The 18,530-nt window shown below is 30.9% G+C and overlaps 3 protein-coding genes across 3 annotated transcripts; all 3 read right to left on the minus strand.

The window, feature by feature from the left end:
• Positions 1-1,594: 1,594 nt before the first annotated feature.
• LOC108816558 (cystathionine gamma-synthase 1, chloroplastic-like) lies at positions 1,595-8,913 on the minus strand. Its single transcript, XM_018589126.2, has 11 exons — positions 8,847-8,913; positions 3,944-4,047; positions 3,707-3,780; positions 3,436-3,604; positions 3,291-3,350; positions 3,003-3,206; positions 2,701-2,787; positions 2,450-2,557; positions 2,268-2,363; positions 2,038-2,144; positions 1,595-1,949 (listed from the first exon to the last, which is right to left on the minus strand). The coding sequence occupies exons 1-11, from the start codon at positions 8,911-8,913 to the stop codon at positions 1,772-1,774; spliced, it is 1,254 nt and encodes a 417-aa protein (XP_018444628.1). The 3' UTR covers positions 1,595-1,771.
• A 4,194-nt stretch (positions 8,914-13,107) lies between these two features.
• Positions 13,108-14,147, minus strand: LOC108815907 (uncharacterized). Its single transcript, XM_018588436.2, has 3 exons — positions 13,990-14,147; positions 13,833-13,898; positions 13,108-13,357 (listed from the first exon to the last, which is right to left on the minus strand). The coding sequence occupies exons 1-3, from the start codon at positions 14,035-14,037 to the stop codon at positions 13,316-13,318; spliced, it is 156 nt and encodes a 51-aa protein (XP_018443938.1). The 5' UTR covers positions 14,038-14,147; the 3' UTR covers positions 13,108-13,315.
• A 1,097-nt stretch (positions 14,148-15,244) lies between these two features.
• LOC108814964 (transcription factor MYB16) lies at positions 15,245-16,831 on the minus strand. The gene is made up of 3 exons (XM_056991222.1): positions 16,356-16,831; positions 15,819-16,256; positions 15,245-15,744 (listed from the first exon to the last, which is right to left on the minus strand). The coding sequence occupies exons 1-3, from the start codon at positions 16,486-16,488 to the stop codon at positions 15,371-15,373; spliced, it is 945 nt and encodes a 314-aa protein (XP_056847202.1). The 5' UTR covers positions 16,489-16,831; the 3' UTR covers positions 15,245-15,370.
• Between the last annotated feature and the right edge of the window lie 1,699 nt (positions 16,832-18,530).

Below are 18,530 nucleotides of genomic sequence, written 5' to 3' on the forward strand. Positions count from 1 at the left end.
TGAGTTTGTGACAAGTCCTGAACTCCAAGATGTCTTTAGCATGTGATAAGATTTTTTCAAAGGAAAAAAAGAGAAAAAACATACTATATCAATTTTTTATAAATTTTGATAAGTCCTGGAAGCCAATATGTTATAGCATGTGATAAGGATTGTTTAAAAGATTTTCTTAAAGATATCATTCATATCTGGAAGTGCAACATTTAGGGAGGTGTAGTTTTTATTAGTACAAGTAATTGTGTTGCGAAACAAATTCAAAGGCTAGTTTTTGTCAGAAACCGCACCGTTTTGGTGGGAATACAATGATGTTTTGGTTGGTATGGTCTTCAAAGCCTGAAAAATTCAAATTTTCTTTAAGCCTCAAAAATCCCTCACACGGCACTAGACAACACAACACAATAGGTATTGTTTTTGAACTTCAACAAAATAGATATTAGATATTATATTTAAGTTGTCCAAACCCTATTAAACAACTATTGCTTTGACTGTTTCCTTTTTTGCTGAAATTTTTAAATTGATTATCAATAAAAAAAATTCAGACCATCAAGATTTACGCTTTCATGAAGTAGACTCTGTTCTTGATGGTTTTATCTCACACGAACCATGTAGGCTACACTCGAGATTTCCATGATGACATCTACTGTTCCGCTCCCGCCATAAGTTATAGGCTACACTCTGGGGATTTCCCATGGTGACGTCTACTGTTCTTGATGGTTTTATCAATCACACTAACCATGTAGACTACATTCTGGAGCTTTCCATGGTGCCTTGACTGTTTCAGTAATTTTTGGTTTTTTTTTTTTTTTCAGATTTTGGTTTTGATTTTTTAATTGAGAACTTTAATCTTTTTAAAAAAAATTATGATAATACATTACAGCATTGATTAGAACCTAACATAATTTAAAATAAATATATGCAGTTTATATTGAGAATTACTCTTTTGAGTTGAAATGAGTGTATTTGACATTCCAGAAAAAACTTTAATTTCTTTTAGAAACTTAAAATAAAAAGATCTAACATAAGATTGAAAATGAAATTTTATAATTTATTTCTCATATATATATTTAAACATTTCGAATTTAAAAAAAAATCATTGTATGAGGCAATATTTTTATTAATACCAACAGTTTCACTCCACTTAAACATAGTTATAACATATTATGTACATATATTTAATATAAAAATATTCCAAAATTAAAAATTCATACACTGTTTAGAAAAACTACATATTTAAACAAATTTAAGAATGAAAAATAATTCAACTTTATAAACCGCATGACAAAAATCTAGTCTTAATTTTTTATATAATTTTTTTTTATGACCCTAGTATTCGGATGTTCCAAAGGACTCTCAACTAGCATTTAAAAATTATCCACCGAAAATTTGGGCTTTGCCCACCAGGAAATCCGCCGAAAATATCAAGAGGAACCGATGATCACCTCCATATTAATCAATTTGTGGCCGGGATTTAAACTCAGATAATAAAATTCATAGTAGTGATTGTGAACATTTTACCACCAGACCACAAAGCGCATTCATAATCTTTCTTTTGATATTTGGACAAGTGAACTCCATGTGATGAGAATTGTTTAGCTATTTTAAGATATAGTATTATATCCTGCAAGTGCAACATTTAGGGAGCTATAGTTTTTGCACTATTGTTTTTTTGCCAGCAACATCTTACGTCAACGGTTATCTAATTTCAGAAATGTCAACAAGTTGAAAGAAGGACAAAAGGGAACACAGATCAATTGAAAGTGAACGATTTGAACGGCTAGTTTTTGTCGGAAACCGCACCGTTTTGGTTGGAAAACGATGAAGCTTTGACGGGTATGGTTTCAAGAGCCTGAAGAATGTCAGCCTTCAAGTCCTCAAAGTCTTCAATACCAAAACTGAAGCGAACTAAGTTGTCTTTGAGTCCATATTTGAGTCTTTCTTCTCGTGGTACATCCCTAAATAAAAACCACCCAAACATTTATATTTATATATGACCACAAATAGACAAAACCTTAACAAATCTTTTAGAGGGGACTATCATACCAGTTCCTTGTGGCCACGATGCTCTCGCATCCACCAAAAGATGTTGCAATGTAAGGGATCTTGAGGGAATCTATGAACTTGATCGTAGTCTCGAGATCTCCATCAATCTATTTGCAAATAAAAGAAAAGAACCAAACATCAACAACATTGTTATTTACTTGTATTGGAAAAATAAATTACTTGTATCAAAATTGCATCAAATGTGATGTATTTGATTATTTTCTTTTTACCTCGAAAGTGACCAGACCACCAAAACCAGTCATTTGTCGCTTGGCTATGTGATGCTCGGGATGACTTGGAAGGCCAGGGTAGTAAACACGACTCACCTGACACGGTGATATTGCATCAACTTTTCACATACAAAACTAATAAATAATGTAGGATCGTGGTGAAAATATTTATTTAAAAAAACCTTGGGATGTGCTTCTAAAACATGGGCCATTCTTAAAGCGGTTGAGTTCTGTTGTTTTACACGGAGATGCATCGTTTTGATGCCTCGGATGAGTAAATACGCAGCGTTCTGTTTTGCCAAAGACCCCATTATCCAAAGGTTAATTAGAACTTATATTAGGACATATCCTAACTAAACCTTAAAGAACCACACCGACACAAACTAACAGGTATATGAAGAGATAACATTAGAGGAGGATCATAGATATTAACCGGACTAAGCGTGCCTCCCAAAAGATTGTGCATAATGCGAATCTCGGAAACCAACTTCATTGAACCAGATATGCATCCAGCAAGAACCTAGAGGAACAGACGGAACACAATCAGTTTTGATAACTTTCTGTGAACGAACGAAGACACACAAGTAGTTAGTTGAAGAAATAATTAAGCAATATATATAAAGATATGTGGTCAATCTATTTATTGTTTCAAGTTAGAAGTTTATGATAACCAAGAATTTAACTTTTTTATTTCTTTCCAAACACTAATAAGGTTTAGGCTTCTGATTTACGCACATCGTTGTGGCCCCCTATGTACTTAGTAGCAGATTGGATAACGAGATCAGCACCCAAAGCAAGTGCCTTTTGATTCATAGGTGTTGCAATAGTACCATCTATACAGACAAGCGTTCCTTGTTTGTGACATATTTCTGAAACTAACTTAATGTCCATACATCGAAGAAACGGGTTTGTTGGGGACTCGATAAAGAACAAAGACACCTGAAGAACAGAACAGATAACAATTCACATATTGTTTTCCAATTTTGAACTATATCCTAAAAGAACTATTGTAAGTTATAAGACCTGATGGTTATTTACTACGGCCTCAAGCCCCGCGATGTCAGTAATGCCAATCAGAGTCACCTGGAAACACACACACACACACACAAATATCAAATGGCTAACCAGTGGACTCATAGGGAAGCAAAAAAGAAGGTGACATTCTTACAGTGATACCCATTTTGGGAAGAAAAGTCTCAATGAACATCCTTGTCTCCTTGTAACAATCTGTAGTTGTGACAATATGTCCACCTTTTGGAACAAGTGCCAAAAGCATAACGGTACTTGCACACATACCAGAAGCCATAACCAAAGTTGATTCAGCACCTTCAAGTGCACTAATCAAGAGAGCATATAATGAAAATTAATTAAGGAAAAAGAAACTCAGTAAAGGAACAGTAATCAAATACTTCAAGAGACAGAAAGGGAAAGAGAGAGACCTAATCTTCTCTTCGAGTACCATATTCGTTGGACTTCCATAACGAGTATACTCTTGACGTACAATCTTTTTCTCCTACGATATCCAAAATAAAGCTAGTCATCTTTATGAACAAATACTGCCGTTTTTGGTTAACTAACCATCACAAGAATCAACACAAGTGGATTAATTTTTAACCAAATCAACATATTTCTTTTAGAAATCTTAAGGACAAGCATATATGTGTATATAAACGGACCTTGGAGTCGATAAGCTCGGAAGTATTCTTGTAGAAGAAGGTCACTGTGTTGACAACAGGGGTCGTTATAGAATTCGTGACTTTTTCACGACCTAATCTTTCACCTGACAATAAACCATAGTTAAATCCAGAGGCGGACCCACATTGTAGAGAAGGGTGTCAAGTGACACAGGTTAAATTTAAAACAATTAATGATTGTAAGCTGTGATTAATAATTAACGATATCTCAGGTGGTTACGTTTATTATCATTTGACACCCCTTTCCGAATGTACGATAGCTCAGGTGGTTAATAATGTACGATAGCTCAGGTGGTTTCGCCCTTTATCTATTAACTTAAACCCACAACAAATCCCATTATCTCAGACTCTCCAGTCACGAAATTGACATTATTTTTCAAATGAATGCACATAAGACAAAACAAATGATGAAATGAAACAAGACGCACTTCTGATAAAGAGTTAACACGTAAAGGATAAGAATAAGAGGAATAATTGTTTACTTTACATGCACGCTGCACGTAAGTTAGGATAAAAATAAAAACTGAAGGAGAAGTCGACCTAGAACAACAATGGCAAAAATATTCTCTGTTATTTTTATTAATAATTATTCTAAATGTTACCATCTAGATAAAATATACATATATGCAATTATGCATATGTTTAACGTTTAATATATTACTAGATTTTGATCTGCGCTTCGAAAGTACGGGTATTATTTTTTACTTTTATGAAATAAATTATTTGTTTGTAATTATTAAATGTATTTATCTTAGTAAAACTTTCTTTATAATAAATTCGACATATAAAATGTCTCTGGTAAACTATGTGTTTCTATGGTTTTGTTTTATTCTCTCTCCAATCAACATATTTATGTGGCTTGTTGTTAAAATAAATAATTTTAGAACGCAACTGTACAATACTTTTACATTGATATTTTGTTTAAACAATGTGACATATTTCTATATTAATTAAATATTTATATTTTAATTTAATTTTGTATACAAATCAACATATTTGTGTAGTTTGTTGTTAAAAAATGATTTCGAATCCAAATGTACAGTACTTTTATATTGATTTTTTCAGTTCATATAAATTTTTAAAATATATTTATTTCAACTGAACCAACTAATATTTTGTTAAACTGGCCCCTGAAATATATTTTTATAGATAGATATTTATTTTCATAATTAGTGTTATATATTTTAGATGTATTATAATATAACTAACGATATTCAAAAGACCTGGACCGAATCAAGTTATATGGCTATTTTTGTTACAAATATCCAAACTCGTTTTAGATACATTGATTATTTAGATACTTTTAGGTTCTTATACATCATAAACGAATTCATCCAGATCCAGAATGACCCAACTCAAAATCCACACATAAGTTTATAATATTCAAGCGAGACTTGGTTTAAAAAAACGATACCCGAAAGGAAAAACATGTACCTAAATGGACATATAATGTTCATGTATCTAACTGGTTTTATAAATTAATAAAAAACTATTTCTATGTGTTTGGCTAAATTAAGTGAAATGAAAAGAGTTTTTTATACATCGATATTTATTTTCATAATTAGTGTTATATATTTTAGATGTATTATAATATAACTAATGATATTAAAAATACCTGGATCGAATCAGGTTATATGGCTATCTTTATTACAAATATCCAAACCCGTTTTAGATACATTGGTTATTTAGATATTTTTAGGTTCCAATACATCAGAACCGAATTCATCCAAATTCAGAATGACCAAACTCAAAATCCACACATAAGTTTATAATATTCAAGCGGGACTTGGTTTCAAAACAAACAAAAAACGATACCCGAAAAGAACAACATGTACCTAAATGGACAGATAATATTCATGTGTAACTGATTTTATAAATTAATAAAAAAAACTATTTCTATGTGTTTGACTAAATTAAATGAAATACAAAGAGGTTTTTTATACATCGATATTTATTTTTCATAATTAGTGTTATATATTTAGATGTATCATAATATAACTAACGATATTCAAAAGACCTGGACCGAATCAGGTTATATGGCTATTTTTTTACAAATATCCGAACCCGTTTTAGATACATTGGTTATTTAGATATTTTTAGGTTCCTATACATCAGGACCAAATTCATCCAGATCCAGAATGACCCAACTCAAAATTCACACATAAGTTTATAATATCCAAGAGGGACTTAGTTTCAAAACAAAAAAAAATGATACCCGAAAAGAACAACATGTACCTAAATATACAGATAATATTCATGTCTAACTGATTTTATAAATTAATAAAAAAAACTCTTTTGATGTGTTTGGCTAAATTAAGTAAAATAGAAAGAGTTTTTTTATCAAGTAAAATAATTATATGGAGTGAAAAATTAAGTGGCAATAAATGTATTTTAACTATTTTGATTTAAGTTATTATTTTATTCACAAAACATATCTTTGAACTATGTTTTTGGGTACATAATTTCACCGATTGAAACTAAAATAAAAATACTTTAGTAAAATAAACTAAATCAAACGTTTAATCATATGTAAAACCTAATTATTTAACATTTTTGATTTTATAATTGGCACAAAGTTAATATTAATTAACTAATAAAAAAAATATGCACTATTATTATTATGGTAATATAATTAATGATGTAAATTATTATTAAGGTAATATAATTAATCAAATTGTTAAACTAAGTGAAATATGGAAACACAATTAATAGATACTAATATTCATGTATCCAAACAACTTTTATTAAGACTACTATTTAAGTTTCCAAACATTCCAATTTTTCTTAATCCTCCTATTCAAGTTTCCAAATACTCCTATTTTGTACTTGAGTTTTAATAATATAGATGATACTAGGTGTTTTGCCCGCACTTAAGGGTTTAATAGTTTTTTAAAAAATTATAAACAATTATACTATAATGTCAAAAACCTTAAAATAATTTTTTCTCATATTTTTGAAATATTTAATAACTAACTAAATATTAATTTTATATTCAATATATTTTATTTTAATAAAATATCATTTGTTACGTAAAATAAACTTAAAATATCCATATATACATAAATTATATTTATTTTTAAAAATATATGATGTAAAATATTTTAGATAATATAATGTAAAATCTCTTAGATATTGATGAATACCAAACTAATGATTTTTTTAATTTATGTAATTATATATTAACAAATATAACATAATTATTTATTAATAATAATAAAGATTTTCAACGCTCAAAATTTAAACGTGAGAGCGAACAAATTATTCTAAAAATTATTTTGAGATAACAACACAATAAGTAAGAATTATCTTATTTTTAAAATAATTAATATTATTAATATAATTTCATTTTGACTATCTAATAAATTCACAAATAATAGTAAAAATATAGATACATTGTTCTATATTTTATTTTTAACTTTTATAACAGAAATAATTATTTTAAGATAATAACACAATATATAAGAATTATCTTATTTTTGAAAAAAAAATAATCTGATTAATATAAATTCGTTTTGAATAATATATATAAATTTATTAAAAGTAATATCGATATTAACTACTTTAACTTTTAACGTGAGAGCTCCGTTGCGAAAAATCACTTTGCAAATAATAGTATAGATAATAAATCCTTATTTAAAAATGATTTGTCATGTGTTTTTTTGGTTGAGAAAAAAGCTTTTTAAGATTTGTCATGTATAATCATCACAATAATATCGAAAGAATATGATGACATTATGTTAAAAAAAAATAGAATATGATGACATAGCATATTATGATACCACTACAAGATGACATGGCTTCACACTGTTTAATAGGATGGGGGCCACTGAACCCAACAAAAATTTTAAATTAGCGTAAACTACAAAGGTCCAATGTATATGTCCAGAATCTGAAATACTTTTTGCCCCTAGTTTTAAGCTCACCGACCCTAATAGGAATATTTTTTGCATCTGCCATTGCTTCACAGTGACATCGATATTTATATTTTTGTTAACTTTTTAAAAATATTGTAATAATTCATAGATCATCATTAATATAACAATTAATAATAATAATACAACAAATAAAAATATGCTAATATTTTACAATTTTGAAATATTATTTAATTCTATACTTTAATTATAGAATTTTATTATGAAAATAATTTTTCTAAATTTTGTAAGTTTTTAAAATATCAATTTTCTAATTCCAATATCATTAGTTTCTTTTAAATATCTACAAATTTTAGAAATATTATTTAGCTTTATTTTTTGATAATTATATACCTAACAAAAAATCTCTTAATTTTATAGAATTTGATTTAATCTATTTTAACCAAAAAATAGATAAAAAATCTTTTCAAATCTAATTTTAAATATATAAATTTATATTATTAAATTTAAATAAAAATGTTTATTTTATTTTAATTTTTACATATAATTAAATTGAAAGTTAAAATTAGATATTGTAAGAAAATAATAAAATCTAACAATTAAATTAAGAAACTTTTATTTAAAAATTAACATTCTTTTAATATAATTTAAATTTAAATTTATTTATTTCTGTACATAGTCTAGGAAAACATCTAATTTCCCTAAAACTAAAATTGTCTCTCTTCTAACGGATTTTGGTAATTACTTCTGGTTATCTGAATTTTCAGAGTTAGATAAAAACGGATAACACAGCAAAATAATATATTTTTGTATGAACTTTTTGCAGAAAATAGATATATTAAATACTTTGTCCAAACCTTATGAGCCTATAACAGATTGCTAGTACGTAGTAAGAGAGGTGATAGAAGACAAAAAACAGATAAGTAGGATTGTAGGAAGAATCAAAGAGGATGGACACGTATGGTTAACGTACGTACCAGCATTTTACTATAAAAAAAAAAACTCGTACGTACCAGCATGAACAGCCAGACTCTCATCGGAGCTCAAGAACGAGGGTTCCAACTTTTTCTCATCTTCCATCTTAATAATCGGTTATCCCGAAAAGAGAAAATTTTGATTCCCTCTTTTATTGTCTCGTTGCCCCCTACTACCCTCTAATGTTATTTGATATTTGTAGTTGATTTTGGAAGACAATGCACCTATTTATAGTTGACAAGTGCACTGACTTCATTCTTTTTTTTTTCCTTCTTTTTTATTAAGTTACGAAAGAAGAGCGTTGGTGTAAGCAATACCTGTATTATTTTTTTGGTCAAACCAATACTTGTATTAAATATGACCAAACCGCTTGATATGATCGGCAGCTCGCGTCTATTCTATGTTTCTAATCCTAGAATATAACTCGGTTGTTTCTTAGCAAAATATATATATATGTAACACTCGCATCATCGCATGAGGTAGTAGTTAGTAAAATGAACCTTTTTTACGCGACCTTTCTTGAACAGGATCTGTTATGTAGGCTCTCATACCTTTGTATCCTTGAACATGATCTGTTCTATAGCCTCGTAACTTTGTAGATTTCTTAGCAAAATAAACTTCATCCCGATATTGTGCTTCGCGTCTGTACCGCAAGGTATTTTCATTTTTATAGCCTTCCCAAAGCACAACAAGAAACACCTACATAAATTAGAGAATGCGTAGAATTATTTCATGAGATTCAGTTTTCTCTATATCTCTGAAACCTAGTTTAGAAACAAATTTACATGACCACAAAAGAATATATATATATATATATATTCACAAGACCATGAAAGCAATTACATAAACAGTGGCGGAGACAGTGCATCGGCATTGGCATGGTGGTCAAATAACCCATGTGAAATTTGGGAAAATAATATAACCTTTGATAAATATTTTAAATTGACCCTAGTCAATTATTTTGATTAACCCCCCCCCCCCCCCCCTCCCCTCTCCAAATTAATGTAATCGAACTTGTTCAACCAATAACAAACTATACAAATTAATTACCAGCCCAACAAAATATATAAATCTTTACAAAATTAAAATAAACTAAGCCCATTAAAATAAACAAAATAATTAGCATTGTTATACTAATACTAATTAAAAACCTAATTATTTAGTTTCTTTTTCTGTTTTTATTTTTCTCTGTACTCATGAAACTCTATTAAAACCTGATCCAATTTGGTTTTAAAGTCAAGGTAATTATTTTATGTCTTTTAACTTTATGAATAGTTTTTCTTCTCTAAATTCCAAATTCATTTTTATATTGAGATGTCCTAGATTTTGTGATTTAATCTAGAAAATAAAAGCTATAGAGAATTAAACCTTTTTAGCTTTATTGGGATGTAGACGAAGATTAGATTACGCTAGGATTGTTTAGAGCTTGTGAATGAAACTGTTTGATGTAGAGGAGGACGGTTAGACTAGGCTAGGATTGTTTTAAAAGTTTGATGTACTTATCATATCATTATTATACATTTTGTTATTCTGATAAAAAACTGTATTTCATTTTATTTTATTTATGTAGGTATTATCAAAAACAATAGATCTATTTGTGATAAAAGAAAAACTCAAGAGTATGATAATGATCAAATTGGCCAGGTACGATTCAAATATTTGACTAGAGGACCTTGTCAACTTTTTGGTCATACTTTTAAACAGAAATCAATAGGGAATGTATTGTGTGACATTTTAATCCACAATGGTCTGAATAGTATAATGATTGGCTAGCTTATAGTACATCTTAAAGTTTAGTGCATTGTAATATTTTTTCGATGACATTTATGCATTTTATAAAAAAAATTATGACATACGTCCATATTTTTAATGGTTCCGCCACAGATTACATTTGCAAACTGTATCAAATACACTGACTTTATTTAATACCTACTAGATCATTACCCGCTCTACCGAGCGGGAGTCATTTTGTTTTTATCTTTGTTTTTTACTAAATGTTGTACTAATGTGTTTAAATAAGCAATTTGTTTAATTACTAAATTTGATTTTTAAATTTTATGATAACGTAAAGTAGATTTTTTCTGTATTATTTAAAATATATAGTGCTATATATTTTGTATTTTCAACATTTATCATACAAAACTTACATTGGGGTATTATTTATATGAAAATATGCATAACATAATATATTTATATATTATATAAACATATGCACACCCGCACGGGTTTTATTTTTAAAATGTATTCTATATTGTTTAGTTTTATGTGGTATCGAGTTTGTATAATTCAATTTTGTGTTTAAAGAACAATATCAAAAATGTCTTTCGTATGTAAAAATAACATTTTGCAAGCGCGAGTTGTGTCTTTTTATTGTAACACAAAATTTTATATAAAACTTATGTTTTTTTGTACATTACTAAATTTAATTTTTTAAAATAATTATTATGTAATTTCAAAGTGAATTTTATCTCTGAGGTCTAATATATTTTGTGTGTAATGGTTCAAAGCATTTTCGATATATATTATATTTCAGTTTGGTTTGTTTTTAGTATTATTGTATAAGTATAATACTATACAATATTACTATATTCTATACAATATATGAAGCTATGTGTTATTTGTTTTAGAAAGTAGATTAGGCCCAACGTAGTTATAAGAATAGTCATATCTTTATGTATGTGTTTATGACTTATCTACCTAATGTTATTCGTACTAATATAATTAATACGGCCAATGAAAGTATACTGATCAATTTAAAATGAATTGTATAGGGTAATTATAGAACGATTAATATTTTTAGTATTCTTATTATATATCTTATTTAAATCGACATTTAATAAATGTAAAAATCATATATGGAATATGGACAAAAAGAAGAACTGTATTTAAGGAAATATATAAATTCAAAGTTAGACTATAGTACGTATTATATATAAATAATGAAACATTTAATTTAAATATATGAGGTCCACTTTTAAAAATCCACCTAGAAGAAGTTGTAATGTTCCTGTTTTAATAAGATAGATTTGATTTTTCTTATACGTACGATTTCCAATCTGTTAACTCTTAATCCTGCTTTTTATCTTCTTCTTTTTTTTTGTTCAAACCTGCTTTTTATCTTCTTAGTTTAATGAATTATCTGTTTGGTTGTCTCCGACATACATGTGTACACAAGCATATAAATCGGTCTAAACTTAGAAGATTCAAAACCTAGTAAACTTTCTTACAAGAACAGAGTTTACTATATACTCAAGGAAAAAAATAAGAAAACAAATTTATCTCAAGGAAAAAGAAGAAGAATGGTGAAGGTTGAAGGAGACACTATATATACTATACTCAAGAATAAAAGTGTCTCTTAGTGTAATACTGTCTTCTTATGTTAGTTTTCAATTCTTTTTGTAAATAAATAGTTGTTTGTTAGTGGTAAGAAGGAATATGGTCTATAATACAAGACTCAATGGTCTTGGATATACACATATAAACGAAGAGTATTGGCGGATGGGTCATCATCGTAAACAGAATGCATAACATCACAATGGCAATTCTTAAGGTTTTATCGTTACTAACTTGCGTTTTCTACCATGTCTAAATAAACAAATTCTTGTGGAAATCGTTGTATGGCCGACTATCCAAGATCTCGATTATACAATTAGTATTTATGCTCAAATTTCCACAAAGTTATTCAACCAGTCACATTCTTCCTCCAGAATATAGTTGTACCTCAAGACATATTTTATCAACCATGCCAAGTCGCATACTACATTAAGAACCAACATTAATTTGCGTAATACAAGACATATATATCTATACTATATATTTCCCTTTTGAGATGGCCTAAAGGCCAATGGGATATAATTTGTTAACAGGTTTAACTTTAACAATCATCTATCACGTGAATAAAGAATACAAACATAAAACAATATATAAAAGACCACGAGATTTATTTCTTTTACTAAAATGTCACCACGCGAAATTGCCACAAAATATATAACTAATTCATGTGTGAAAGTGTAATGTATTCACATGATAATCTATTCTCGGATGAGTTCGATCGCTGTTGCAATTTACACGCTACTGTCACATTCGAGAGGCAAATACAGTACGTGTTAAAGTGTAATGTATACTCATGATAATCTATCTTTATATGGACAGTATAAGCTTTAACCAAGTAGGGATAGGGCGATGCATTTTGGGAACAAATAAAACTGTACACTTGAGATAGGCTGGTCTAGTCAGGTTAACAGGGAACCATTCTATACATCTCAAAATGATGGATACGTTATAATGGCACTTGCAAAATAAAAGGTAAAGATGCTCTTGACTCGAGTTTTGTAAACCAGTGGGAAATACTTGGCTCCAAAAAGAGGTCTTAGGAAACGTATAACAAGCTTTTCAGACACAAAGTTGTTTTCTTTTTAGCGCTGAAAGATGAATAAGAAAAATTGATAACCGGGACGGGGAGACATAACCCCCCACCTGCTTTATTGTAAAGGGAGAAAAAAATGGTTTAATTATGAGCATTGGCTTCAACCTTGTGAGGCTTCGTCATCTGCAGGTGAAAAAAAAAGAGTAATTTGTCAGTACTTGGCATTCGATAATCAGATTCATAGAACATTTTCTCCGGCTATATAGAGATATCCAAGAGTTAGAGAAAAACATTTTCGGTACTTCTGCTAAAGAGAGAAGAATCCGTGACCAGTATTAGCAAACAAGACGATGAAATTAAGTAAACATTTTGGTAACATATACACAGGAGGAGACTAGTAACTTCAGTAGCAACATTCAGAGAAAAAGGATACCACAAACCCCAAATTATGAAATAAAAGGAATATAAGATTAGAACTCAGACGCAAAACAACGGAGGAGCAGAAACAAAGTAACAAAAGGACCAAACTAATGATTCGTATCTATAGATAAGACCACCGACTTTTTTTTTGAAATATCCATCAATTCAAATCCGACAATCATCAATCAATCAGATGGCGATTCAAGAAAAATTAATCAGGAAGAGAAAGTGGACTTACCTTCAAGAACTTGAGCTTCATGCTCCCGTAGACGAGACCCACGCTAAAAGCCGAAGCACGAGCCACCTTTTTCATCCGACCAAATATAGACTCAGTAAAAAAAAGTTATTTTTTTAAACTTACGAATGAGAGAGAGAGAGAGAGAGAGGATACATACAAGAGCAAGAGAGCTGGTGCCGGAATAAAGTCCTGGAGGCAGCGTCATCGCCGAATCCCTATGTCGTCTTCGCTGAAACAAAAACCCTAAATTCCCAAATCGATCCAAGCTTCTGAAAACTCTCGCGATTCGTGATGGTGGCGCGATCCGATCCGATCCGATCCTCTATAGAGCTGATTGTTGGGCTCTTAATGGGCCTCGGAGTTTTCTGAAGTGTGAATAAATGAGCCTAGTTAGGAGTTTTCTTCAGGAGTTACTGAAATGCGGCGTTAAATGGGCCTAATTAAGCTTTCTTCAAGAGATGCCAAAAATAATATATTTTAGGATTTATTTGAAATTCTGGATGTATAAATTTGAAAGAACTAGAAAAGGTCTTTTTTTCTTTTTAGTTTATGTGTTTTCACAAAACTTGAATTTTATTTATAAAATCCTTTTATATCAATTTTTTTATTAGAATGATTTAAGCTAGGTATTTAAAAGATTTTATTGAGTTTTTTTTTATTTGTCAAATTTCAGATAAATCATCGTATATCTTTTTCATTTACATATGCGGTACTGATAAACAACACTTCGCGATACAGTTCTCCCTGATTAACAGTTCATTATGTTTGTGCACCATCTTCTGTCGACATATTATTTTTGCAGTACACGACCGAGACAGACAGTTTTGTTTGTATCACTCTAAACGTTTCAATAAACTTTATGTGTTATAATATACAAGAAATCGAATTCTCTGAGAATCAAACCTTACACCTTAAATCCCAAAATCTATTGAGGTTAGATTCAGAAATACAATTGAAAGTTTTTTCAGTTTAATAATCATGTATTTCTCTGAATGACAACACAATTATGACAACACAATAATTAATATCTCTCATATTTTTTCTAGGTCCACTTTCAATCTCTTTCATGGGGGTCATATCCAAATAAATAGTATCCGATTATCACCACGATCAAATTTATTGTTTCATTAAATAATATATTGGCTCGGTCTTTTATTTCTGCTTTGATGTTTCTTATATCAAATTTTGCACATTTAATTGGAAAATCGGATTCAGGAGAGGAAAGAAAAGGACATGAAACCACCAACATTTATTATAGTATAGTCGACATGTCAACGTGCTGTTTTCACCGCAGCCACACTATCACTACTAGTCTACTATATTTTCTAGTTTAGTGGTGTTTGTCTAGGGATATTGACATATTGTCTAAAGTGCTAGCATTCACCAGTATACGGTTGGACATGTAACGAAGATGATTATGAACTGTATTCTTTCTTCTGAAAGTTCTCATATGAAAGATCGATCATATGATTGGTTCATACAACTACTAAGTAACTAAAAGAATCAAAAACATTCCCGGAGAAATATCAACCTTTGACTTAGAATATGGGCTGAGAATCGGACGAAGGTGGAGGATCAACAAAGTTGAAAATGCTGTCCAAATAGTTCTTGTTATCCTCGAAGTAGTTGTTGCACTCACCACCACCACTATTCTCACCGTGATCCCTCTCGTTTTTATCGGCGGAGAAACTCCGTCCTAGTGTATCGCCTCCTAACAACAGACCCGTGAAGCCTTCTTCGACTCCTTCGAAAATCGTTGTACTGATCCAGTCGTTTTCTGGTTCTTTGACCAGAGCCAGACCCGTGGATGATGATCCAGTGAACTCCATCTTCGCGGTCGATTGTTCCTTCATGTCCGAGAATGAAACTGTTGATGTCGGAGATTCAAGTTGTTGTTGTTGATCTGCATTGCCTACAAAAGATAGAAAAAAATCAAACAAACTGCAGATAGTTCGTGTCTATGTTCTGTTCTTTTTTTTTTTTTACCTTGGTTTGTTTTTGTTGTCCATGTCTTACGAGTGAATCCATGATGGGATGATGCTTTGGTCTGGTAATGAAGAAGCTTTGATTCCCTAGCAAGCCTTGCTTCAGCTTCAAGCCTAGCACTTTCCCACTGAGCCATGTGGCTAAGTGTGGCTGCGTTCTTGGACAAACCAAGAGGAGTCTCGTTTTTGCGTTTATGAGTCACTGGATCAATCCCCATTTTAACCAACCGTTTCTTCAAATGAGTGTTCCAGTAGTTCTTGATCTCATTGTCTGTTCTCTTTGGCAAGTGAGTTGCTATCGCCGACCACCTGTTTCCTAACAGAGCATGGAGCTGAATGATGGTTTGTTCTTCTTGCAAGTTGAATTTGCCTCTTTTGATGTCGGGTCTCAAGTAGTTAGTCCATCTTAGTCTGCAACTCTTCCCGCATCGATGTAGACCTGAGGTTGAGGAATGAAGGAAGATAAATGATAAAAGAATGTTTTTGAAATATTTAGAAGAGCACAAAAGATGATAGGGAGAAATTCATTTTTAATTACCAGCTTTCTCAGGCAATGAACGCCAACTTCCATGTCCATGTTCTTCAATATAAGCCAAAAGTTTATGGTCTTCTTCTGGTGTCCAAGGCCCTTTCTTCAAACCCAATTTGTCGCAGCACGGTGATCTACCCATTTTTTCTTCCCCAAGAAAACCAAAACTCTCTTAGTGTGTGTAATAAAAGATAATCTCATCCATCACCATAAGAGCACAAAGGAATGGTCGTTTTGGCTACAGTTGTAGAATTGTTACAAGTGAAGCTTATCTGAGAGAGTGATGAAGGATGATATATAGGGGAAAGAAAGACAGAGTACACGCGAGAAAAAATGAAATGAATCCCCTGTTTTCCCGGCTCTCTCACATGGATGAGCATTTATTTTCAATGGGGTCTCCAGAAGTTATTATCTTTTGTGACTCAAAGACCTGGAATAACAAGTTCCCCTCTCTACCATAACTCTGAGAGAAAGGGAGAGATAACACACACTAAAGCAAAAAAGGCGGTGATCTTTTATCACCTGCCACTGTGACTTCTTTATACCTCAAGATGAAAGCGGTTATTTCTTGTGCTAGAAGTAAATTCAGGTCTCTAGCTTCTATCTAGCCCTCATCACTCTGATGATCTTGTATATTAAAACTAGATAAACCCCTTAGATTTATGGGTTCTGCAAACTTTTTCGCCTTCGAGGTATCCGGTTTTAGGACTCTAGTTTCATCAATCATTCATTTGTTATGTTATCATTGTTCTTCCTCATTGAACTTGCCTATAATGTTAACACTATGGTTGTGATAAAAAGAATAAGATGCCTTTGGTTTGTTTTAGTTACCCTCAGGTTACTTTTACAGGTAGTCTGAGGCCTTAAAGTCCACAAGGTTCTCAATGTATTACCCTCTATGTATATGTATAGTACTATAACTAGTACTCTCTTATTAAGACACTACATTATTGGTTTCTATTTTCACTTTTCTTACGCTCATCAACCATTACTAAAAGGAGTAGATTACTAAATGCTGTTAAAAAGGTGGTGACTAATAGGAAACTGACACTAACAAATCAATGAGACAGATAGCATGAAGTAGGAGAAAACTTAGTAGTTGCAAGTAAATCCATTATTCCAAAGACTTTCTTCACAACTCAAATGTCTTGTTCTCTGATATGGTAGAATTATAACCCGTGTAAACATGCAAACAGAGACATCATGGCTACAATGAAATTCACACGCAACAGTATATAAGGTATGCGCAAAATTAACATACAATAATAGTCTTGTGAAGAAAATATCGTGATACACGGCATTATGCTTCCTAAATGATTTAGGAATCATTTTGTGGTTGTAGAGAAATTACGTCCTTCTTGCTGAAAAGGCTTCTCTTGTGCAGTGGTTTCTTCATCATTTAATGACATGTTCATTGGCTGGTGGTGTCAAGTCAGTGACTCATAGAGTGTGAAAATTTCCACATATAACAAAAAAAACAATAACAAACAATGTATTCAGAATCATTTGGACATCCTCTGAGAACACAGTAGCATCACCACTTTCACATCAGTTCAAAACATAGACATCCGGAACCTAAACCTTCTTGGATTGATGTTTATATGATTGTAGTACCTTGCAGGTGTACAAATGTTATCAGCAAGTTTAATTATCTTACTAAGAAAGGTAGATGATTTATGAAGGCAAACGGTGACATTAAAATTTTACTAGACCATACAAGGAAGAGTAGTAGCTTAATGTTCCATGAAGGCTATGAAAGATGGATTTATTGAGGTGGGCTCCAAGCTTGTGGGGTATTATAACAAGTATATTCATCAAATAAGAGAACAATAAAGACAAAATCATAAAGATTTGTACAAATAAACACAAAAAGAAACTAGTTTTTTATAAAAATGAATAAATGTGAATATGAGAGCTGAAGACGAAGGAGAGAGAGAGAGAAGAGCTCATGGATCAAAAGAAAATCATATTGGCTTCAAATGATGTAAAGGACAATAGGGACAAACCTCAATAAATGTCATGCTGACTCCATATTGCCAGCTTCTATGGTCCTAACATACTTCAATATTGCCTTCGTATATGGTGCCACTTGTCGATATTCTATCGATCCACGCTTCACACAGCTGTTGTTACAAATATCCTGCATAAGTATACTTGATCAGACATTGCAAGAAAGAAACCAAT

The sequence above is a fragment of the Raphanus sativus genome, chromosome 7 (genome assembly GCF_000801105.2).
Source record: "Raphanus sativus cultivar WK10039 chromosome 7, ASM80110v3, whole genome shotgun sequence".
NCBI lineage: Eukaryota > Viridiplantae > Streptophyta > Magnoliopsida > Brassicales > Brassicaceae > Raphanus > Raphanus sativus.

What these genes read in the sequence shown, in the direction of transcription:
- LOC108816558 (XM_018589126.2), bottom strand. Translation starts at nt 8,913, where the DNA reads ATGGAAGATGAGAAAAAGTTGGAACCCTCGTTCTTGAGCTCCGATGAG. An exon ending in CCGTAGTAAATAACCATCAG is followed by an intron (nt 3,207 to 3,290) that starts GTCTTATAACTT and finishes TCTGTTCTTCAG; the next exon opens with GTGTCTTTGTTCTTTATCGA. An exon ending in TGGGAGGCACGCTTAGTCCG is followed by an intron (nt 2,558 to 2,700) that starts GTTAATATCTAT and finishes TTGGCAAAACAG; the next exon opens with AACGCTGCGTATTTACTCAT.
- LOC108815907 (XM_018588436.2), bottom strand. Translation starts at nt 14,037, where the DNA reads ATGACGCTGCCTCCAGGACTTTATTCCGGCACCAGCTCTCTTGCTCTT. An exon ending in GCACCAGCTCTCTTGCTCTT is followed by an intron (nt 13,899 to 13,989) that starts GTATGTATCCTC and finishes CGGATGAAAAAG; the next exon opens with GTGGCTCGTGCTTCGGCTTT. An exon ending in TGAAGCTCAAGTTCTTGAAG is followed by an intron (nt 13,358 to 13,832) that starts GTAAGTCCACTT and finishes TTTCACCTGCAG; the next exon opens with ATGACGAAGCCTCACAAGGT.
- LOC108814964 (XM_056991222.1), bottom strand. Translation starts at nt 16,488, where the DNA reads ATGGGTAGATCACCGTGCTGCGACAAATTGGGTTTGAAGAAAGGGCCT. An exon ending in TTCATTGCCTGAGAAAGCTG is followed by an intron (nt 16,257 to 16,355) that starts GTAATTAAAAAT and finishes CCTCAACCTCAG; the next exon opens with GTCTACATCGATGCGGGAAG. An exon ending in GACAACAAAAACAAACCAAG is followed by an intron (nt 15,745 to 15,818) that starts GTAAAAAAAAAA and finishes TATCTTTTGTAG; the next exon opens with GCAATGCAGATCAACAACAA.